General features: G+C 35.6%; 1 protein-coding gene and 1 long non-coding RNA gene across 2 annotated transcripts; one reads left to right on the forward strand and one right to left on the reverse strand.

Annotated features, from left to right (window-relative positions):
* Positions 1-9,430: 9,430 nt before the first annotated feature.
* LOC135153611 (protein artichoke-like) lies at positions 9,431-13,078 on the reverse strand. Its single transcript, XM_064097158.1, has one exon. The coding sequence runs from the start codon at positions 12,898-12,900 to the stop codon at positions 9,586-9,588; it is 3,315 nt and encodes a 1,104-aa protein (XP_063953228.1). The 5' UTR covers positions 12,901-13,078; the 3' UTR covers positions 9,431-9,585.
* A 7,354-nt stretch (positions 13,079-20,432) lies between these two features.
* Positions 20,433-21,926, forward strand: LOC135153756 (uncharacterized). The gene is made up of 3 exons (XR_010293259.1): positions 20,433-20,698; positions 21,084-21,203; positions 21,678-21,926. It is a non-coding gene; the product is annotated as an uncharacterized LOC135153756 (long non-coding RNA).
* Positions 21,927-25,023: the final 3,097 nt, after the last annotated feature.

The raw sequence follows: 25,023 nt of genomic DNA on the forward strand, positions 1-25,023 counted from the left end.
GCTTAGTTAGATCATATCTCATAGGCCTACGACCAAGTTCTTTATTAAAGATATAGAAATATTAAACCAATAACCCTAGCATGTTGTAATATCGAGCTACTAACACGTTTGCCCCCACCTCCCCCTCCCAATCTCCCTCACCATTAAGAGAGAAAAGTAAAAAGAAAAAACGGTATAACTGGCAGTCACCATTACAGGATGCACTTATATGTGGAACCTATCAGGGGCCGCGGAAACGGGGGGGGGGGGGGGCTGCGGGGGCTTCATCCCCGCACCTTTTTTTCCAAAACCGTTTACAAAAACGGAAAAACGACCATCTGTTTATGATATTTTGCATGGTCACCCCCCGCCCCAACACTTTCAAAACCGTTCCGCAGCCCCTTCCTATAGCTATACGTTTACTTTCCGGCTCTAGATCTATGGAGGCTTTCATTATCAATTCTGAACTTATTAATGTTACTGAATGGATATTAAGAGCCAATCGATTATCTTTGAACCTTAACAAAACAAAATACATGTTATTTAGTAATTCCATAGACAAGTTACCGATGAACATTATGTTTGAAAATACCCCATTAGAAATGGTAACGTACACCAAATTTCTTGGAAGAACAGTTGACAGTAAACTTTCTTGGAAAAATCATATTGAAAATATATCCAAAATAATTTCACGAAATATTGGTATTATTAATAGGCTAAAATTTTGCATTCTCTCCACATCATTAATCATGCTTTACTCATCCTTAATTTTGCCTTATTTAAACTACGGGATTCTTATTTGGGATTTGGGGGTAATACCCATCAATATTTATTAGATAAATTGTTACTTTTGCAAAAGAAAGCACTTCGTATTATTTATAGTACAGCTTTCCGATCTCATACGGACCCACTTTTTCTAGAAAGTAAGCTGTTAAAAGTCAAAGACCTGTATTTACTACAGTTAGGGCACTTCATGTATAGTTATAATAATAATGCACTTCCCCATATTTTTGATGCCATGTTCCCTAAAAATCAATTTTATCATAATTACCCTACGAGACACTCTGACGAACTTCATACACCACTCTACAGAACTTTACTGGCTAAAAATACATTCCTATTCAACGGTCCTAAATTTTGGAACTCCCTCTTTAAATTCATTCAAACGTAAACTCAAACTTATCCTGCTTCATTCCTATAATTATTCGCACCGGAATTACTAAGGCATCATTATCTTGATTATCATCCTTACATTTTTCATTTTTATTGTTTTATCTTTTTTTCATCTTATATTGTCCAGTTATATCATCTTTTGTTACTTTACCAGATCGAGCTGGTTTGTGGTCAGCCCTTCCCCATTCTAACTTATCCTCCTTTTATTTATTTTTTATACTTATTATGTTATCATGTCTTGTACTGTCCTGTCTATTGTTTTGTCTTGTCTCTTGTTTTGTCTTGTCTTCTATGTCTTGTCAATCCCTCTCTCTTTCTGCTTTTTCTTCTGTCTATTGCGCAACATATCCTTCACAGCGAAGACCTCTTTGTGTGAATAACTTTGCACTTGTTTTGTAATTATGCTTACATCAATATGATTTCGACCTTTTTTGTTCCTTTTTTCTTTCCTGTATATAAACGCATATATGAATAAATAAGTCGATTATATTTTCTTCATTTCCAAGGGGATCCACACTTTACAAGCTTTGCTTTTTAGTGGACCCCCCTCATTTCCATTTATGCTCAATATTATACTGTTTTTGTTTTACGAAGTAAGAATGCTCGTCTGTAAAATTGTATTTGATTTGTATTACTTTATATTACTTTGTATTATGTTTTGAATGGAAATGGAATAAAGAAGAATTGAATTGAGAAAAAAAAATTCAATTTTTTTATATTCCTCTTCAGAGTTTTAACGGGAGTTTGAATATCTGTGACAGGTGTCAACTAGTGTCCAGCATACATGGTTCACATAACATGAATCTGAATCTACTCAGTATTTTTTTTAGTACATTGTGGAGTCAAGTCCCACCATTTTCCAAAAGGCTTAACTGTTTGTCATGTTAATTTTTATCATTTCCAATTGTTGATAGGTCAAAACTAATCAAGCCTGGGTTTTTAAAGAGTTTACAGATGGAGCAATGACAACTCCGACAACTGCATTATTTAGTCGGGACTTCCAGTCATAGATTACCTGTTACGGGTAGCTTCAATTTATTGACTAATAAATATTGATCATTCTTCTCAGATCATGTTTATTTTTGTGCTTTTATCCTTTACTGTTTTTAGACCGGGGCTTAAGATCGAACAATGAAAGCTCAATCATTTTCGTAGTTCGAGTGTACCAAACATTTAAAATGGAATGGCGTATTACCAAATAATTAACAGCTTAAAAGGCTTGGATCGGAGTGACAAATCTACAAGATTTCAGTACATGTATTTCAACTTGAGTCCACGCCCAGTTTTGTCCCAAAGGTTGTTTTACTCGGGCTTCCTCTCTTCCTGCGCTCCCGGCCCCTCCCACTTCGCCTCCTCCTAGATCTCCCTCCCCTCTTCCTTATCGTGCGAGGGATCCCCGTGCCCATCGCACATCACAAGAAGCGTACGTACCGAGCTACTGGTGATCGGGGGTTGTGGTCGCTGCGCGCGCTGGCTCTCCGCTGCTATTGCAATTCTGTTTGTTGACACCCGAGCAACAATGGCGTCCGTTGGAGAAAAATTCGATGCTGCTGTATCTGTCATCAAAAAGCTTCCAAAAAATGGTAAGATTTTCTGCCGCTGACATTCGTGCTTGATCATGTAGATTTAATTAATTCATGGCCTTATCGTGATTTACTGTTTCTTGCTATTAGAATTTACTGGATAAATTGGCGTGTGAAAAACGAGGCTCCACATTTATCATTTTGCTGCGGGGACACCTCCGGCTCCGGACACATCCGTCAGTCTTCACACTCTGACACTGCACTGTCTAACTCACTGCAGTGCAGATGAACTACTACTAGTTACTAGCCAGGACTGGAGGCCGCTCCCTGGGTTAGGAGGCTCCAAGAGAGTAAAAATCATTGGCATGCCAAATCATTTACTAACATATGCTTTGCCGCTTACTCTCCACGGAGCCAGGGATTCTATTGCATTCATCTACAGCTACACTAGACAGCTGGCAGCCGTCTGTTTCGAGGAGTTTTTTAACTTTTTTTTTTTTTTAATTTTTCCTCGTACACAGACGGCTCGCTAGCGTGCAGCCACCATTAGGGGACTTGCAATGCAAAATCCCCCCGTCGGGGCGCTTCAATTTTTGTCTTTAATGAATAAAAATTTTGAAAATTAACGCGACCAAAATGCAAATTAATATTCCCTCTTGGCATTAATTGCCAAAAAACGGAGAAAAATCAAGTTAAAAGGAACAAAAACAGTGACTTACCTCGGCTGTCGTGCAAATTCACTTCCCCGTTTTATCCGATCTTAAGTACATAAACATATGGCCATTGAGTCCCCTGTACAGATCGCGCTAGAACTTCGGTCTCTGTATTTGGTGAGTGAACAACCAACATAACAGAGACCGAAGCTTTTGGTCTACAGCTACACGTACTGTCAAAAAACCTCAAACTTTCGCCCCCGAGATTTCTACTTTCCTTAGACTAGTTACTTAGACTGAGGCTTAGTAAAAAGATCTAGCCTAGACAGGAATAACCGTCGTTTCTGGGGATTTATTTAACGATTTCTGACATTTTACTCTCATTCCCATTCACCGACGGTAGTGTGTAAGTGCGAGCCTGCAAGTGTAATCATTTCTCCCAATTTGGGCGACCGGGTTTTGTCTAGATTTTTATATTTTTTTAAATTCTAAATTACATTATATTAATTATTATCTTGAATGAAGGCCCACTATTTTCGTTAGACTCTATTCTTTCTTTTGATACTATACATATTGCAAGAAAATATAGAAAATATAAGTTACCGATGATTTATTCCTTATTATTTAAATTTTTCTGCCGGAGAGGAAAAAATGGCAGCCGTGTGTTGCTGCCCTCTACGTTCAATGAGTTGTGCTTTTATCAAGGGCGTTGTGGCGTGTGCCTGTAATCCAAGCTGTGGGGAAGTTACAAATTGATGCAGAGGTTCGAGGTTCAAGCCCTGGTCACGTCTTTCGGATGGTGACGTTAAAGGTCGGTCCCAGACGTAAATAATCGTATCTGATTGATACACGTCTGACAAAAGTCAAATATACATACACACAAGGCTTTCCGAATAAATTTTTTATATCCTGGCCAATCAATGCGAGCGACAAGCTCCGAACGCACGCACATTTACAAGAGCAAGCAGTGGCACAAATCGCGATATATAGCGACTGGTAAATACGTCTGTAAGGATGATGACGTCATCCAAGATGGCAACTTACGTTGCCCAACCAAAGGATCGAAGATGACTATGTTTTAATCATCATTTGAAAGGAACTAGCGGTAATTGCGGTTTAAGGTACGATATTTCTGAATTTTATATATTTTTTCGTAAATTTGGATGTAATTTCTTTTTATAATGTGACATTTTATGTACAAAAAACGATCCGAAAATCGGGTTTCCGCAGAGTTAGATCTAACGTTACTGCTAATACGCTGTCTGTACGTACGCACTCACACAACATGCGAGGTTAGTATACTAACCTCGCACAACGCATGTGATTTCATAGTGCATTTTGACATTTTCATTCATCACACCAATGTCAGGGAATGAAACACGCCAAAAAGTTCAACATATGTCCTAAACGTAATTTACAATCATCTAGCTTAATTTTATAAATTTATTCGAAATGATTTTTTTATGCTTACCTCCAAATTTCGGCCAAGATACTCCGTCTGTCCGTCCAAGTACTGCGGTGGAAATCACGCAAACAACAATTGAAATGCAAATTTTTCCTATCAAACAGTCTCGATTTAAGTCGTCGGCGCATAGGAAATTGTAGAAAAAAAATCAACAGGTTGCATTTCATGTATATACTTATAGGTATAGTATGCCATCTTTTGACAGATGATGATGAAAGTGGATTGAACGAGCAAGAAAATAATGCTGAGTGCCTAGAATGCAGCTAGCAGTACAAGCTGCAGACAAACGGTACAAACCATATGAATAATATCGATTGCCCTCTTTAGGCAAAAATTGATATCCACGCTGATCAGGAGGCATCTATGTGAAGATCAAGCAAAAATGCTTTTTTTTTAATTAAAAAAAACAGCAAAGAGAAGTCAACAAACGATCCATATGGTTCGGTAAGTGTCATAGCACAATTAGAAATCTTAGCTATAATGGTATGTCATAGTTATTTGAGCAAAAAGGGTGTGAAAGATTCACGTGCACCAGGTGCATATGAATCCTTTGCACGCGAGATGAATTGAACCCATGGGTGGTACGTCCGGGCCTCCGAGCTCTTCAGTCTATGTATTGGTGAGTGGAGCCAACGCAGTTTAGCGGAACAACCAAAATACAGAGACTGAAGCTTTTGGTCTAGATCTAGCCCTAAATCATGTAAATTTCAACACATCGCATGCTAGCGCATGCGCGAGGGTCGCAGGCTAAACAGCATGAATATTTATATTGGATGGCTCAGAATGGAATACCAGAAATATTACAAGAGTTTGGGAAAATATTCCACTGAATGTGTTGCGTTTAATCACAAGAAGCGACATAGTTTGTCATTCGGGAGTGTGAGAGCGAGTTTTGCTACCTGAAGGTTCAGGTAGGTGTAGTGGAGCCTACACGAACCCATACCTGAGGTACAGTGTATAGCGGGTAGGCCTACTTGCCCTGCTCAAACGAAATGTAAATGGCCTGAAATAAGACTAATAATTTCGGCCAGAAAATATGGTTAAGACTGTCGATTTGGGAGATTTATAACCATACGATAAGGGCTAACTCTGTTTTGGAGGCTTTGAATCAGACTACAAATCTTGAACTTGTATTTTTTCTGAATCTAGCCTCAATTTTTATTTTCAAAAACTTATTTTGAAAACATTGTTCGAGGTGAGATTCTAACCTCCGTCAACAGAACAGAGCAAACTCGTAATAGTGCATTGTTGTACGCCACACAATTTGAGCTGACCAAAGTGTTGGATATTATGCTCTATGGTTTTCCATAAATGTTCACGAGGCGTAGTCTGACCTTGCTCAGCCCCCTCCCCTATCACTAAAATTCAACAAAAAATTGCACATTCACAAGAATTTTGTCTTACTCACTCAACCCCCCACCCCCCATTCCCAGAAAAGGACTATTTTTTTTTTTAATCACCTCTTTATTGATCAATGATATAAATCATATAAACAAAGGTAATAAACATAAAACCCAGGTTATTGGTTCTTAATGAGCACGATACAGGGTGACAATAACATACAATATTCATGTGAACATAAACATGGACATGCAAAAATAAACAAACATTTATAAGCATCTAGACATTTAAATAACAGAGACATGAATGAAGTGTGCACTTAAAAAAAAAATATTGGGAGTATGTGTATTGAATGCACACTATAAAATTTGAGTAATGAATTGATTAATCATAAATTATTCAAGCCAAATAGATTCCGGTACGTTTTACAAGTAATGGTCATAAATCTAGACTTCATCCAAACATACATTCAGCTATACAAAGGAAAAGGATAAAGGATGAATGACAGGAATAGAGAGGTGGCAAGAATGAGGACATGGCAAAGCTTGAAATTTCTCACACATGTAAATGGTAAGATAATACAGTAAATTTTCAGCTAAATGAATCCTGATGGTAGCATATTTGGGGGGGGGGGGGGTCTTAGCATGATGGGAGATGGTTTACAGTCGAGCTGAAATCACTAATGATTGAGATATAACGAAATAAGTAACTGTTTCAAATTAATCAAATTAATAATTATCATATCTTTAATGATAATTCGTTGAGCAGACTGATGATGTCATGTTCCCACTTGTTCCTTTGTATTTTATTGCATGAAATTATGTTCATTCAATTTTTTCCTCCAAGAACTAAAATGTTTGCATTGGCAACTGATTTTATGCATTAGATATTACTTGCTGCAACTTATTTTATGATAAGGGAGACACGTCATTCACACATGTATGAAAATATTAATTATTTATGATATAAAGTAATAACATAAGAAAAAGTAAAGTGGGGATGTGACATCATCAGCACACATAATGAATATTCATGATGACGTGCATATCATAACTTTCACAAATTACTGCTAAACTTTAAAATTTTGTTATTTGTTATCAGATTTTGATGAAATTTGCAGCATTTGACTGTGTGAAGTTTACTGTATTTATTTTTAGCCTGGAGTACCCCTTTAAGAGTGACTTCAAAGATGACTGGTGATCCTTTCTTGTGGTAAATGATATTCACCATTAAATGTTCATTGGTGGTTATTTAGCGCTTAAGAAAGTTTCACCTGTAATTCTTAAAGTTGCTCTTACGACAAGCTTGATGAACCGCCCCCCCCCCCCCCGCGACGTATATACATACATTTTCAAAATATAAGCAGCAATCCAAGGAATAAGAGACTGCTTTTTAATCCTTTGTAGAGGAGCAGAGTTATCACATATTGACATACAAGTTTAAAATACATTTGTTGTCCATAAATGCATGATGGCATGTACATTAAAAAAATATAAAGAGAGTGATTCTAGAGATATTTGTTATTTATTTTTCAATACATGCAGTTATTGACAGACAATCAATGTATGATTCAGAAAGAAACTCTAAATTCAGTGCCTGAGAGGGTTTATTAGACATAGTTGTCTGAACTCTGAAGATATGCAAATATATCAGGCTAAATTGCCAGTCCAACTGAGGATCAATAATTCCCACCATTCTTTCGAAAGAAATGCCTGATACATTTGTTTTATATTCCTCTTTAAAGGAGAATCCAACCTAATTTAAAACTTGTTTTTAGAGGAAATAGGAAAAAATCAGACACGTTGATGGGTGGAAGTTTGAACAGTATCGGACAAACAATAAGAAAGATATGAATTTTTAAAAGTTGTAGATATTGGTAATCACTACACCCATGGAGACTTCAAATTTGCCACATATGTGATGTCATAGTGATGTATGGCAAGGACTTCTCTTCCATGTACTTTAATCCATTAAATTGCTATAATGTCATTTTTTTCAAAAGTTTTACTTCAAATTATGTTTTTCTTTCATGAGGACATCAAACAATATACTACCCAAGTTACTCCCGCAGGGGAATGGGTACTGAGGAGAAAACCACAAATCCCTGATAATTTAGTACATGGTCTATGGGAAAGTTGTCCTTGCCCCTTGTCATAATTTACTTACCAAGTTGCCAATTTGAAATCTACATAGTCTTAGGGATCTCAATTTTAAAGCAGCCATAACTTTCTTATCGCTTGTCCAATTTATTTCAACTTTCATCATTCTCTTTTATTTATTTTTATCTTTTCCAACACCACATTTTATGACCAAGGCTGGATTCCCCTTTAACTTGTAGACCTAGTCCTTGCAGATTTGCAACCAATCTAGACCAATTCTTACTTTATCAGACATAGTCCTAACTAGTCATAGGCCTGTCAAACTAATGCTTATACCCGACTGCAGTTAATGAGAGGTACGCACCGCTGCAGTTGCACTAAAGCAGTTTCAAGATAATTTTGTAAGCGCGCAGGCTAACTTATTTTTAAGACTCTCGTATCGGACTTTGACTCACCTTATTAGTATGCTAATTCACCATCAATTTAGGTGTCCTGTATGAATGGCTGTCATGCAATTATATTTCCTGCATGATAATCTAGACCCAATTCTACACTGACTTTTCAGATTGTCCGTAAATAATTTGAGCGAGATATCTGGATCAATGATCTGGTTAGGTCAGGAAGCATGCGCAGTTCAACATTGAAAGAACATATATGTATCGAGCATGCGCAGTTCTCCTGAAAGTATATCGAAAAATGTACGAAGCTGGAAGAAAAACTATACAGAGCTATTTGCAGTGATGTTTTTGCTATTGAAATTATATTTTGTCACATGATCACGAATTGACCAGTCGTTTATCTAGAATACTCATGAATATTTATAAGAGGGATATGATTTAAAAGGGCGCCGTTTCATAAAGCTGTTCGTAAGTTTAGAGTGACTTTAAGAACGACTGGTGATCCTTTCTTGTGGTAAATGGTATAATAAATTGGCGATGGTTTAGCACGTAAGAAAGGATCACCAGTCGTTCTTAAAAGTCACTCCTAACTTACAAACAGCTTTATGAAACGGCCCTCGGGTACAAGAATAACAAGTGACCTATTAGAACACCGATCTAGAAAAAAAACTCTTTTAACATACATGTATAATTTCAGTATTTGTTTAACGAAATGAAATGAAAAGTTATAAAGAGAAAATAAATTATTTTTTCTAAGATTTTTACATTTGTAAAAAAAAAAGAAAAAGGTTTACATGGTGGATGCTAGAGAAAAGGTATCTCCCAATAATCTAAACAAGACAATCTCTACAATAGTACAAACAAGAAGTTGCATTGTGGCAGGTACATGTTCACAAATGTCTTTGCATCATATCAAATTTGTAGCACTAATGAAGTCGATTACACCCTGCCATATTAAATTATGCTTTGTGAAAAACGTAGTGACTGAATTGCCAACATTAATGAAAACAAAACATTATATGATGTACTAATGATGTTACAAGTGTTAAAAGCAAGAGTTTTGTTTCCACATGGTAATGTGTCTTTCCATTTTCTGGCCAACATTACTGAAAGGTTTGAACTTGCTTCTCTCCCAGTGTTTTCCTCTACAAGCATATTGACAGTAAATTTTGTTAGCCCAAATTCATTCTCACTCCAGCAGGTGTAAAGACCATTCATATCTTCAGTAATGTCAGTAATGAGAAGAGCATGGTTGGGAAGAATAGATACCCCTTTTGGAAAGGTGTCTTTTATAGAGAGTGGTTGCTGCCCACGAAAGGTCACTGACCAATAAATAAAGTTGGGTGTGACAATTGGGCAAGGTAGCTCGATCATTGTTTCACCAACAAATGAAAGCAAAGTTTGATTGGGACTAGTGCACAGTTGCAGCCTACAGGCAAAGGTATTAGAAGCTACCAAATCAAGCAAATTAGAATTGACATAAAGTAAAGGTTTTTCACATACTACTGGTTTATACATGTATGATTCTGGATGAAATTCATGAACTGCTTTGACAAGGTCGCAATCACATGACCAAGGGTTATTTTGTAAATTCACCATTACTACCCTCAAAGAGAATACTAGGGACCCATGATCAAGGTTGACAAGTTTGTTACCCTCAAGATTGATATCAGTGAGGTATGTCTGATGTTGTAAGGCACCCAATTCAAAGAAAACAATTCTGTTGTACCCAAGATCCAGAAACCAGAACTGTTGATGCTTGTTAAATGAATCTCTAGTGATACTGGTTATTTTATTCTTAGAAAAGTACAGTGTGTATGCTTTACTATTCTGTGGCAGGCAATGCTTAGGGATTGAAGTGAATGAATTATTGGACAAGTTAACAGCTTCCAGATTTTTCATAGACAACACTGGACAATGTATCCCAAGTTCATTTGAGGAGAGATTGATTGTTCTGAGATTTGGAAATTCAAAAATGGGAGTTGTTGTCATGTTACTAAGGAAGAATCCTTGAAAGGCAAAATTTTCATGAAGGTCTAAATATTCCACCATTTTAAAATCTTGCAATATCTTTATAGATATATTTGAAAATGGTATGCCATAAAGACCTACACCCTGGAGACCCTGTATTCCTGAAAATGCCTGATTCATAGTTAATCTCAAAGGATTTTCTCCAAGTCTGAGAAATTTGAGCTTTTGTAAATGTGAAAATACCCCAGACGGAAGGTATACAAGATGATTTCTCTCTAATTTCAGTCTTTTGATATTTAGTAATCCAGCAAAGGCTAAAGGAGCGATATAAGTTATGTGGTTATCATCTAACTCAAGATACCAGAGTGAAGATGCAGAATTGAAAGTAAAATTGGGTATCGAGGCAATCTGATTTCTGCTCAAGTAAAGCCCTATTAATGCAGGTGAAATGTTAATCTGCTTGAATTCTTTCAAGTTGTTGTTGCATGCCAAAATATTGCTTCCAGATATTAAGCTTGAATTTGAAATTCCAATGGCATTATTGTTAATGTTCATATGGACTTGTTTGGGCACTGCCGAAAATATGTCTTTTATCATATTTTCTTCAACATCAATATAAACAAGTGCCCTTTGCTCAAGTAGATGATCTAAGTTAAAGCGGGTCATTTGATTATGACTGATGAGAAGAGTTTGAAGAGAGCGCAAGTTCAGCATTGTGAAATTTATTTCTACTATGAAATTAAATGATAAATCCAAAGTCCTTAGATTTATTAGATTTGAAAAGTCTTGTGGGTTGATTGCAGTAAGTCTGTTGTGACTAATATAGAGCTTAGAGATTGAAAACAAAGAAGCAAGAAAAGCAAGGTTAGAAATTTCATTTTTGGAAAGGTTAAGAGTAGTAAGAATTGGTGTTGAGGCAAAGGTTGAATTGTCTATGGTGTGCAGTATGTTGCCAGACAAATCTAGTTTTTGTAGTCTTGGCAAAGCAGTGAAGCTAGATAAGATGGACAACCTATTATTGCTGAGGTTGAGAGTAACAAGTTGAGATGAGCCTATCAGATATCTATCTTCCCACAAGGTCAAATAGTTGTTACAGAGCAGTAGCCAATTCAGCCCAGTCAAATTTAGAAAGTTTGTAATGTTTCTTATTTGATTCCCACACAGGTTTACATATCTTAAGTTTTGATGACCATTGACATCAAATTGTAAATTTGTAATCCTATTGTATTCAGCATAAAGTGATTTCAGCAGAGGAAAATGAAGGATGGGGACAGTTTCCAGTTTATTGGTATGTACATTAAGAAATTCTACTTTCGAATGATTTGTTTCATGATAGATGTCCATTGCTAGCAAGCTGTTATGATTAAGAAGGAGACTTAATGATGTCAGGCAGAAAGAATCGTAAATGAAATGAATAATTTCATTGTTTCTTAAATCAATTGTATGTATATTTGGAATGTTGGTGAATGCTGGCTTAGCTACGAAATGCAAGTTGTTGTCTTGTAATGAGATGTACTCAATATGAGGCATATTCCTGAGGGGAGAGGCATCCACGATGACATTTCCTCGAAGGTTGATAGTTTCAAGAGATGGTAGCTCAGTGAAGACAAATTCACTGATGCTTCGTATGCGGTTGTATTCCAGGAAAAGTGTCTTCAGGTTCATCATTGTTTGTAGTTTGTCCAGGTATTCAATGTTATTGAATGATATATCAAGGGATGATATAGCTTTAGGATATAAAAGCATTGTTGTTGATAAGTCAGAGATACGATTTCCTTTAAGAGATAACTCTGATGTTATGAATTGAATTTGCGGTAGTTTGTTGAGTCTATTGTATTCCATTTCAAGTATTGGAATGTGAAATTCTGATCCAGGACTAACAGTCCAGTGTTGCCACTCTGCAAAGTAATTGCGGTTGACAGATATTTGATGAATGAGAGGCAGTGAACCAAGATATGGAATAATCTGAAGAAAATTGGAATCTAGCACCACAAATACAAGTCTTGGAACATCATCGAAAACATTTTTTTCAATGTAGCTTAGGTGGTTGTTCGAAAGAAGAAGTGAAACCATTTCTCCATTGCAGGAAAATGACCCTCTTTTCAGTGTGGTGATGAAGTTTCTACTTACGTCAAGCTTGCCGACATTGCATGGGAGGTCCATTGGAATATCTTCAAGATTGCTCTCGGTGCATTCCACATTGACCACATGTCCTTTCTGCTCACAGGCACAGAGATTTAAACATTGCCAACAATGTGTTCTTCCAAACAAGAATAAGACATAAAATAAGAGATACATCCTGATTCTATTGAATGTACATCTGGAAAATAAAATTCATGCAATGGCTGTCATGTGTCCTTTCCTTTTCATGCAGTTAAATAGCTTAGTTGAATTGTTTGTTCCTTCTCTCATGAAGATTTAAGAACAAATGAAGCAAACATTTCAAATTTCTTCCAGTTGTATACATTTTTTCCCAATAAAGATGGTGATATAAGCCTTTGTGTTGGAGTTTAATGAATACCCATACCCCTTTGCAACTGAGTCAACACGGGAAAATTACCTAATTAATTTCCTCTGAGTTATGTAATCTTTCTTCATCTCACCTTTTTTTGTGTTTTGTGGGCTTCTGATTGACTCATAAGAACATAGGAGAACTTTATCCCATATCCATAATTTGATTTTGATGCTAATTAGCATGAAGGTTGTTCAAATGAGGAAAATTTTGATGCTAATTAGCATGAAGGTTGTTCAAATGAGGAAAAATAAGAAAAATGAGCATGTGACATCAAATCTCATTTGCTTAAGCAGCCTATGTTGAGTATAAACTGAATTATGAAAATCTAAAAATAAGCAAAGTCTAAACATCTTATTTTTATGAATCATTTGATATATTGCTCATGCAGCTCATTTGATCTCTATTGATTCAAATCAGCTTGTTGCAATAGCTTTTGCCTTAAGGCCACCGCACACCTTAGGACTGTTTGCGATCCGATATGGGAACAAATCGCATTTTGCTCATTTTCTGAAAATGTGAATGGAACATATCATTTTATTTGAGGTTAAAATTAATTGAAAGAATACTAATATAACCATTTTGAAAGATTGCAAGCCTCTATTTTGGAGTAAATGCCAAATTAGTTTCAAATCGTAGCCAATCGTACGACTGCTGTGACGTCATTATGACTAGATATTAAATTTGCTTTTATTCTAAGAAGGATGATATCATAGTCACAGATTTGATCATAGGTATTCGTACGGTGATTTCGAACATTACACAGTAAGATATTCCAAGTCTCAATATTAGCATCAAATTCTACTACATTCAACTACCGTTGTGCGGTCGCCTTTAAGACATTCCACAGTTGTATTTTTGTGCATCATGATTTGCGCATATATTATGCTATACGCTTTGACGTCACAATGGATGAACAGGTGATTAATTAGCTATAGGTACATGTATCTTTCAACTGATTTTCCCATAAGCGTCATTCTAACAGCAAATCTGATTTCATTAATCTAATTAGCTGAAAATAATCTATGGACCCTTTTGAAATATACCTCTACAATTTCAGAATTCTTTTCTTTACATTGCTGCAAATTATGATGAATATGAGACTTTATATAAATGATAGAGTTGTTTGGACTTTTTCTTCACATAGATACATAGTATTTGATATGTTTTTGGTGTCTCAATAAGTGTTTCATTTGCTCTAACAAAAGTGCTGATAGTTTAAAACAAGAACATGAACCTTCATTTTTTAACATTAACACATCTTAAGTATACCATCCTCTACAACTTCACAAATTTTGGTGAAAATAGCATGGGTTTTGAAAAAAAGTGCAGCATTTATTGAAGTTCACAAATTTGTTATCGAAATTTTAATAAAAAATAATGTTTTGTGAATTTTTTTGTACCATTCTTAAGAATTGAAGGGGCTTCTAGCCAGAAAAGGGCAAACGATTAGCAATATGAATGGATTCTCCATCTTAGGAATACAATACTTAACTATACTGTAAAATTTGATGAAATCTACCTGGATTTTGACTGAGTAAGACCTAAATTCAAAGTAGTGATGTCATGAGGTCTACATGTATGTCTAAATAAAGAGCCATATTATTTGTACTTTTCCATTTTCTGATGATATTTCCCAAATTTAGGAGTACACCTGTTTACATTTTTCACATATGAGAGCCTACAAAGTACACACTTAAGAATAAGAATATGGGCCCCATGTAAATACCTTCCCAATTTTTGTATACATTTCTGAACTAATTTAAAACCTTAAGTTAAGTGCATGGGTTTTGACTTAGAATTAGGGATAATAACTCAATGTTATGATCATGTGAGGTCTAAAGGAGCCCCAACTGATTGCATAATTCTACCAGACATTTAATCTGGCGATCTTCAAAGTCTGATAGGAATAATGGGTGCATGATTCTGTATCATTTTCTGCACATTTGGCCTATCAAGGTGCCAAAGTAGCTTCGTGCAAAGTTTGGTAAAAATTACATGGATTTCATTTTAACTGTAAAACATTATTAAACTGACCCATAAACTGGAAATCTCAGGATCACTATGATTATCTGGGAAAAATGTGCTTCAAAGGATAAGTCCACCCCAACCTAAAGTTGATTTGAATAAAAAGAGAAATATCCAACAAGCATAACACTGAAAATTTCATCAAAATCGAATGTGAAATAAGAAAGTTATGACATTTTAAAGTTTCACTAAAAAAAAAACAGTTATAGGCATATCCTGGGGCCTGTTGCATAAAAACTTTTGCCATAAAAAAATCTGGCAATTTTTTTGCCAGAGTTTTTTAATGTGTAATTTTCAATGGCATAATTTTGTTTGCCAGAGTTATTGTTTATTTGCCAGAGTTTTTTTATGGCAAAATTTTTATGCAACGGGCCCCTGGTCTGTATGCAAATAAGGAGACTGATGATGTCATTTACTCACTATTTCTTTTGTATTTTACTACATGAAATATGAAATATTCAACTTTTCTCATTGTCAAGAGAAACAAAGATTAATTCCTCCCTGATCATGTGGAATTAGCATTGTTTTAATACTATATGGTTCAGTCAAGTTGGTCCTTTTTGTCAAATCTGTAAAAAATGAAATATTTTATAATTCAAACAAAAAAAATAAAGAAATAGTGAGTCAGGGACATCATCGACTGTCTCGTTTGTGTGTCACTGAGATGTGCATATAACTGTATTGTGAAAAATAAGCCAAACTTTAAAATGTCATAATTTTCTTTTTTTACATCCGATTTTGATGAAATTTTTAGCATTTTGCTAGTTTGATTTTTCTCTATTAATATTTAAATCATCATTTTCCTGGGGTGGACTTGACCTTTAAATGTAAGAGAAAGTAGTTGCAGCAAACAATTATTTCATGAGAAAGTCTTTGAAATAAAGGTTAATTGCCACCATATTATCATAGATCTAGAAGATAAACTTATCTTTGTGAAATCATGAAATCTAAGATGAAAATTCTGATGTCACTTATACAAAAAGGCATATGTTGGACAGTGTTCTAATATTGCTTGAAAAATACCTGATATTTAATGGAATTTCATGCTTATTTTGCTCATTTCTCAGCAATTACACAGTTTTCCTAGAGTCATTTTGTATTTATGTATGCAAACACTTGGGTGGTCATTTTATTGGATTCTGGCGAACTCATTTTGAGATCGTCGCCACAACCGGCATTTATCAGTATATACGTAGGTACTCACAGTCTTACTTTTGAAAGGGGAATTACTGTGTAGGCTTACATGTATAAAGCAAGTAAAGAAGAAAGGTTTTGCCAATAAAATGTAATGTCAACTTTGGGCAGGGAATATATTAGGCTATAACGGTCTTGTGACTGGTGTCATTTTTGTCTTGCCTGCATACCAGAACAAGACTATAGGTGCCACTTTTCCGACAGCGGTTCCAGCTTATGAGGCATCGTCAACATTTAAATCTTAACCAAGGTTAAGTTTTGAAATAAACTCCTCAAAAAAAGTTTGGAAATCTGGCTTTGATCGATGACCCCTCCTCGGTTTTAGTAAATATTAATGTGTAATTAATATCAATAAATAGAGCATTAAATTCTCTTTAAAGTGATACCCTACATGATATGATTATGGTTCACATGAAGGTGCAGTGCCTTGAAATGTGGGGCAAGGTCAAAATTCAAAAGTTGCAAAATGACACAATATTGAAAGTTACTGTTCTTTTTTTCCGTGGTGATGAGTGAGTTTCTCAGCGGTTTCTTTTGAGTTTGATCGATATTCCTCATCGGTTTTAGTAAATATCAATGTGTAATTAATATCAATAAATAGATAATTTAATTTTCTTTAAAATGATACCCTACATGATATAATTATGGTTCACATGGAGGTGCAGTGCCTTGAAATATGGGGCATAGGGTTGCAAAGTGCTGGAAACTTTCCGGAAATTTTGGAAAATTTCCATGGAAAGTTTTGGGAATTTTCAGCTGCCGGGAATTTTCATATTTTCATAAAAAGTGATAAATTGATATCCTCAAATATTATATTTTCCATCTTTATTTAAACTATTCTCCATTCTTTAAATTGCCCAGGGTATAAAATGTTCATCATACTGCACATAAATACACTATCCATTAACATGATGGAGCATTAAAGCTTTTCAATTCAACATAGAAAAAAAAATTGCATTACACTATTTTTCATTTTTCTTTAAATGTCAACAGTTTTATGTCTCGCCCAACAGAGGTGAAAGCTATGGCGCGCCGTTTGACCAATAATTCAGATAAACACTGTTTATCGCCGATAAACAGTGTTTATCGCCGAAAAACACTGTTTATCGAGCGATAAACACTGTTTATCAAGCGATAAACACTGTTTATCGAGAGAAACTATGTTTATCGACTGAAAAACACAGTTTCTCTCGATAAACAGTGTTTATCGCCGAAAAACACTGTTTATCGGCGATAAACAATGTTTATCAAGCGATAAACACTGTTTATCGAGAGAAACTATGTTTATCGACTGAAAAACACAGTTTCGCTTGATAAACATTGTTTATCGCCGAAAAACAGTGTTTATCGGCGATAAACAGTGTTTATCGAGAGAAACTATGTTTTTCGACTGATAAACACAGTTTCTCTCGATAAACAGTGTTTATCGGCGATAAACAGTGTTTTTCGGCGATAGACACTGTTTATCGAGAGAAACTGTGTTTTTCAGTCGATAAACATAGTTTCTCTCGATAAACACTGTTTATCGCTTGATAAACAGTGTTTATCGCTCGATAAACAGTGTTTTTCGGCGATAAACACGGTTTATCGGCGATAAAAAGTGTTTATCGGCGATAAACAGTGTTTATCTGAATTATTGGTCAAACGGCGCGCCATAAGTGCGCGCCATTTGTCCAATAAATCAGATAAACAGTGTTTATCGAGAGAAACTGTGTTTATCAGTCGAAAAACATAGTTTCTCTCGATAAACAGTGTTTATCGCCGAAAAACATAGTTTATCGGCGATAAACAATGTTTATCAAGCGATAAACACTGTTTATCGAGAGAAACTATGTTTATCGATAAACAGTGTTTATCGCTTGATAAACATTGTTTATCGCCGAAAAACAGTGTTTATCGGCGATAAACAGTGTTTATCGAGAGAAACTATGTTTTTCGACTGATAAACACAGTTTCTCTCGATAAACAGTGTTTATCGGCGATAAACAGTGTTTTTCGGCGATAAACACTGTTTATCGAGAGAAACTGTGTTTTTCAGTCGATAAACATAGTTTCTCTCGATAAACAGTGTTTATCGCTTGATAAACAGTGTTTATCGCTCGATAAACAGTGTTTTTCGGCGATAAACACTGTTTATCGGCGATAAACAGTGTTTATCTGAATTATTGGTCAAACGGCGCGCCATAGAAGGCGAGACTTAGGGATCCAAATGTTGTCCGTCGTCCGTCCGTCACAAACCTTATGACACATAACTCCACAACCATAAGTCGCTTTTCAACCAATTTTGGATGGTAGATGGACTTGGTGGACCTGCATGTTATGCTGCAGTCAGAGGTCACATGGTAAGGTCAAAGGTCATTTTCAGGTCAACGTTAAAGTTTACATGCAACACTCTCTTATGACACCTAACTCCGCAACCGTAAGTCACTTTTCAACCAAACTTGGATGGTAGATGGACTTGGGGGCAAAGACCTTATAATATATTACTAGACCGAAAGCTGCGTGCGCGTTCAGCACTAAACAAATGAGATTAGGCTCCGCCTACCGCGATCATTTGAAGACAAAAATAAGCCCTCATTGACATTCATGAGCCTGAAGATATTCATAATCCGGCCTTTTCATTGGCTAAGAGCGTCATTAATACGCGATTTCCCCGATTCTTTGTCATCGATACTAGTGGTATCGTGTTACAGAAATAATTATTCATTTGACCTCATTACGTCATCTAATTTATTCATTCTGAAACTTTTCTTTCCACACACAAAATGGATCTACGAACACTCCGGTGAGTACGTATAAATTGATATAACCACATGAATTCAGTGGACTATTTACACATTTCACACTGTATTTTGTGATCTTAGGTTATTTCTTTAACAAATTAGAGAGTTTGCTATCATTCTTCTGTTAAAGGAAAGCAGAATTTGGTCTTTGAAATTGAAGTTAGATTGTCATCGTTGCCCAGTGCAGCCTGTATGTTGCTTGCAGTGTATTTTGTACGGGCTCCTAGCCGGCTGGGAATCTAGAGATAATCGGGCTGGTTTTGGTTCACCTCCAACAAGGACCAACCCACGATTGATTAAAACAAGAAGAATGAGGCTTCTGTTTGTACACTGTAACGTTAGATCTAGAGGGAGATCTGCATCTGTCTTCAGTAGATCGAGACTCAGTCGGGAATAAACTGTGAAGCGGAGTGTGGATGAAGATACGCCTGTCATTGTGTCAGTCCTCACTTTGTTTCAGATATCAAATTTATTTTGCATAACTTCAGGCTTCTGCATTTAGCCCCCACCATTTTAACTCTTATTGTTATTCATAAATATATAGACTCGGTCTTAGAAATAACATGCTGCTCTGCATGTTTGTCTTATTATCAATATATCTATGACCTAAATCTTCTTAATCCTAGGCCCTACTTACTTTATACTTAGATCTAGGCTAGGCCTACTTTACTTTTATTTATTCATCGATGCTATCAAGAGCTAGGCCTACTTAATTAAAATCTAGTCTAACTTATACTTTCCCAACCCTCGATACTTACCCCCAGGGCTTATGATCTAGGTCTGTAATTTAGGCCTAGATCTAGGTCTGGGCCTAAACGACTCCATTTACATGTACGAGTATGACTGTCAGTGGACCAAGGAGTCGGACTAGATCTAGTAGTGAGTACGGTACTACTAGTACTCTAGATCTACTCTCGGTCAATAATGGCAATGAAGTCTTGGCCAGGAATAAAAGTCAAAGTCAGACATCAAAAATTTCTAAACCGATAGGGTTTATAACCGAAGCTTTACTTTCTAGGTCTAGATAGATCGAGAGTCCATTGTTAGTCTAGATCTAGACCTAATTTAGATTTTAGATACATGAATGCTGCCGCACAGCATTGAGTCTCGTTGGACTAGATCTATACTTTCTTACAAATAGATCTAGACCTAGTGCATGAGATTATGAAATTATGTTAAAATCTAATGAAATAAGATTCAGAAATAAAAAGATCCAGATTTTTTTTTTTGGGGGGGGGGGCAGACATGTGAAAAAATTTGGAGAAACCTAAAATTCAGAAAGCGAGGGCCAGAAGCGACCAATATTACCTAGGGCCGTTTTGTGCATTTTCTAAAGTAAAATTGAAGGATGTCATGCAATTCTCTTTTTGGTGAAGGTTTTCACATTTCAGCTCTTACCCAAACCCCTCCCCCTATACATTTGATACGGCCATGAAAAAGATCACTTCTTATTATTGTTCTCTCTCTTCTTTCACAAACAGGTTGAGTTTGAAGAACAAGTAAAAACAGTAGAGGTCTACCTATATGGTTCAAGATGATGATCATAAGTGCATGCATCATTTTGCAGATTCTCATCCAGGTATAAAACTTAAACTAACCCATACAAAATTACAGATACATTACATGCATTGAATGTTAACCATGTTTACATTAAATAAAAATAATCTGAGCCACAAAGAGGTAGGATCTGTTATGAATATACACTTCTTAAATATACAGGCTCTCGAGTCTAAAATAGAACCAATGCCAAAAGTTAAGTACCTTGGGCAAATTTATAAAATAAGGTCATGTCCTTGATCTACTAGTAATTAAATGGCCTTTTTATTTCCTATTTGTTTATAAACAAAGCAATATTTATTTTTCATATTTTACAAAATTCATTTTATGCATTCTTTAGTGTGATATTCATATTTCATATTTGTAGATTTTTTTAAAATCTTGTTATTTTACATTTTGTCCAATAGGATGATGCAGTTTTACAATTTCCATGGAGGTGATTGATGATGATAAATAATTGGTGAAGTAGGCCTAATAGAACAGCGACTAGACCACAAAGAGAAATACAACCTACAGTAGTTATATGAGTGAGTTAATTAGTGAATATTTTTAATAATGGAGGTTGTTCACATTTTTTTGGCAACAAATAGACCTGCCTTTGAAAAACCCATTTCAATTTTGTTTTTAAATTATAGTTAGTGTCGTTTTTAATCACAGATCAAAATATTCTGTGCAACAAACATATCAACTTTAATTCTGACTATTTATATAATTTACATATGTTGATTCATATATTCATATTATGAGAAATCTCTGGCATTTTTTCATAGAGTACATGTAGTGATAATGGAGAGTGGTATGTAAACTGCATAGAACAGGTTTAAGTGATATGCTTTATAGAAGTACAAGTTTATAATTAGTAGAAGTAAGATTTCCTGTTATGTGTTGAAGAAACATATATATGTATAGTCTCACTTTTCTTAAAACATTTAAGTTTCATAAATCACGACAATTTTAATTTAAATTCATTGATTTTCTTTCTCTATTTTTTCAATCTGCAGGACTGGTGTAACAGATGTTTTCATTCAAGATATCCAACAATTCAACATTGAAGAGTCTGACTTAGGAACCACTTGATGAAGATGGAAAAGGTTTTTTTTTCCAAGTCCAATTTTTCAACAACAAAAAATTATTATCACAACCCCAAATTCATGACGTATGAAATTTCTTGTTGATTTTCATTAAAACTGGTTGCAAAAGGAGAAGCTATAAACATACAAATAGGAGCGGCGGAGTGAAGTTGAAAGTGGGGGGGGGGGGGCATAGGGAAAATGCTGTATTACATGAAATTTTTAAGAAGTTGCGAGCGAGCAAAATTTTGACATTTTTTAAAAGAAAATCTAAAATATTCAGAATGATATATTTCACCCTTTTCTTTCCTTTTCTCTTTTTTTCTTGGTCGTGATTTTTTTTTTTTTTTTTTTTTTTTTTTTTGGGGGGGGGGGGGGGGCAAGAGTCCTTCAAGCCCCCCTCCATCTGTACGAAACTGCTTATACCCCACTCATGAATGATTAAACTTAATGCACAAAGGATTTCCTTCATAAGTATATTATCGAAATGAGAATATTGTTTTCTTGTTTCAAAGGGCAATCGTCATGGTGACCATAAAACGGGTCCTTCTCAGGTGAAAGGGGCACATAACAAGTTCTTTAGGAGCACTTTTCTTGGGTAAAAGGGGGCAGAGATTCGAGAAAGGGCACTTACAAGAAGGCAAGGGGGGCACTCTTTAACACATGAAACGGGCCCTCAGATGAAAGGGCACAGAACACTTTCCTGGGGGGGGGGGGGCATTTTTGGGTAAAAAAATTGCATACAAGGAAGAGCACTTGCTAACACCTAAAACAGGTTCTCGTCAGGTGAAAGGGACACAGTACACGTTCGTGAGGGGGCATTTTTCTTGCATAAAAAGGCACTTTTCAGTGCTTCAAGAAGTAGGGGGAACTGTGCCCCCCCCCCCCTCCCCAGGATCGCTGCCCCAGTATACAAAAAAATTATTTTGGTTCAAAGTATTAACATACGCTTAAGAAAAAGGTAAAGCTTAATCCTCTGATAATGTGATATTTTTTTATGGCTAATTAATAAAATTCACCACTAACCAGAGAATTCCTTTATGTCTTTCATTTTTGTTCATATAGTATTTGTACAGAGCTAAAATGAAAGGGATTTGGAATTGGCAAAATTGAAAATGAGATGAAGATCGAGAGAGGGAAAGAGTGATAACAAGTGGGTTGAAAAGAGATGAGAAACAAATGGAGGGGCACATATGAAGAGATAATGTAGAGGGGGTGGTAAGAGAGCTAGAATGTGGGAAGTAGGAACAAAAGGGGTGGAGGAGAAATAAGACGAGATTTATGGAAACCAGGAGACAGATAACAAGTGGGAAAAGAAGAAGGAAATATATGAAGAGTTTAGTTGCAAAAGGGGTTAGGACCATTCCGAGAAAAACCAAGTTTTTATTCTCACTTATTGCAATATTCTTATGAGAAACTAAATTGTCATGATGTACTACTCTGTCATGTGAACAGTGAACATAAAATTGAGTATAAAAGAAATCTACCTGTCTTCAATTTTTTCTATATACTTAAAAAAAATATCATTGTGTACCTAACCCCTTTTGCAAGTAAATTGAAGTGAATCCAATCTCTTTTGATTAAAAAAGTGATTTTTTTTTTGCCACTTCCATTCACGTTTTCATTTGAATTTGAAATTTCCTTTGGTATCATCAGAATGACTGAAAATTTAGAGGTTTAGAGACAAAAAACAATAAAATATGTGAAAAATGGACCTAACCCCTTTGACAAATGAGTTCTGTATAGGGGTTTAGTTGCAAAAGGGGTTAGGTCCACTCCCAGAAAATATATTTTTTTTAATTCTCCCATATTGCAATATTCTTATGCGAAACTGAATTTTCATGATACCCTACACTCTAAAAAATATTGGGTAAAAGTGCTCCATGAGGGTAATTATGTGTCCAACCAACATTGGGCATTTCTTTTGGGCATTTTTATTTATCCAGTGTGATGAAAACTTTGCCCATTCTAAAGTAATTGCTGCTTATTTTTTAACCTTACTGGACAATATGCTTTCCGCATTGGGTAAAATACTGCCCAAAATTGGTTGGATACATAATTATCCTCGTGGTGGTAAAAATTTTACCCAATATTTTTTACAGTGTACCATGAGAACATAAAATTGGGTATAAAAGAAATCTACTTGTCTTCATATTTTTGTAGATATTATTTTCCAAAAAAGTCTGTGTGGACCTAACCCCTTTTGCAACAAAACTGAAATCGACCTAACCCCTTTTGAAAAAAAGGTGATTTTTCTTTGCCATATTAGTTCACTTTTTAATAGGAATTTCAACTTTTCTACGGTATCATCTTATATAGCTACTAAAAATCTATACATTAAGACATACAAATCAAGTTTGATGAAAAAGGGACCTAACCCCTTTTGAAAATGTGCTCTACATATGTAGGAGAAAGACGGCACAAAAGAATTTTGAGTGGGAAAATTATTAAATGGAGAAAAAAAACAGAGTAAGAAATGCTTGAGAATAAAGGGGACAGGAAACGTATTAAACATGATAAATTGGGGTCCGTTTCATCATGAGTTACAAGTATGGTAACTACGATGGTATAACCAACCAATCATAATCAAGGTTACCACGGTAATCACAATAATAGCAATATTTTTAAATAGCTGTAATTCATTATGAAACGGACGCCAGATGAAGATCGCACGGGGATCCATGAAGATTTTTTTTTGCTTCTCGAAATTTGTTTCTAACAAGAAATGTACTCTTTAAGTGGTGACAGTTATTTTTTTCAGTAACCATAGTCTCAACCAGTGAAAATTACCATCAAATTGTAATAACCATGTTTTGCCCCCACCCCCGCCCCCCCCCCCAAAAAAAAAAAACTTTTAGGTCAGTACAACAGCCCCCTTTGATCTTTCCGCGGCCTCTGCCGGCTATAATTTAGAGTCGAGATTCTTTACATTTGTTAAAAACTAAGATTGTTGTATATCTTAACATGTGACAATTTAGGGATGGCAAAAGCACTAGAGACCTCTTTACCTAATCACGACTTGATCTATTATTTTCATCTTCCCTTTTGGAATTGGCAAAGGCCTATAAGACGCAATACAAACAATGCTTTGTTTTTAAGTGATATCGATTGTGATATCGATACTTTATAGAGCGCAACGTATCGTCTCAGATTTGCGCTTGCTTGATTCGCTGAATCCTTCGCGTCACGAGCGCGTAACAAAATGAATACATTAATAAATTTGCCAAGTTGACCTTTGTCATTGCGCTGATGTGCGTATTGTCTAATACACGTACAA

This window comes from Lytechinus pictus, chromosome 3 (genome assembly GCF_037042905.1).
Source record: "Lytechinus pictus isolate F3 Inbred chromosome 3, Lp3.0, whole genome shotgun sequence".
NCBI classification, from domain to species: Eukaryota; Metazoa; Echinodermata; class Echinoidea; order Temnopleuroida; family Toxopneustidae; genus Lytechinus; species Lytechinus pictus.

Coding starts and splice junctions, on each gene's coding strand:
- LOC135153611 (XM_064097158.1), bottom strand. CDS start 12,900: ATGTATCTCTTATTTTATGTCTTATTCTTGTTTGGAAGAACACATTGT.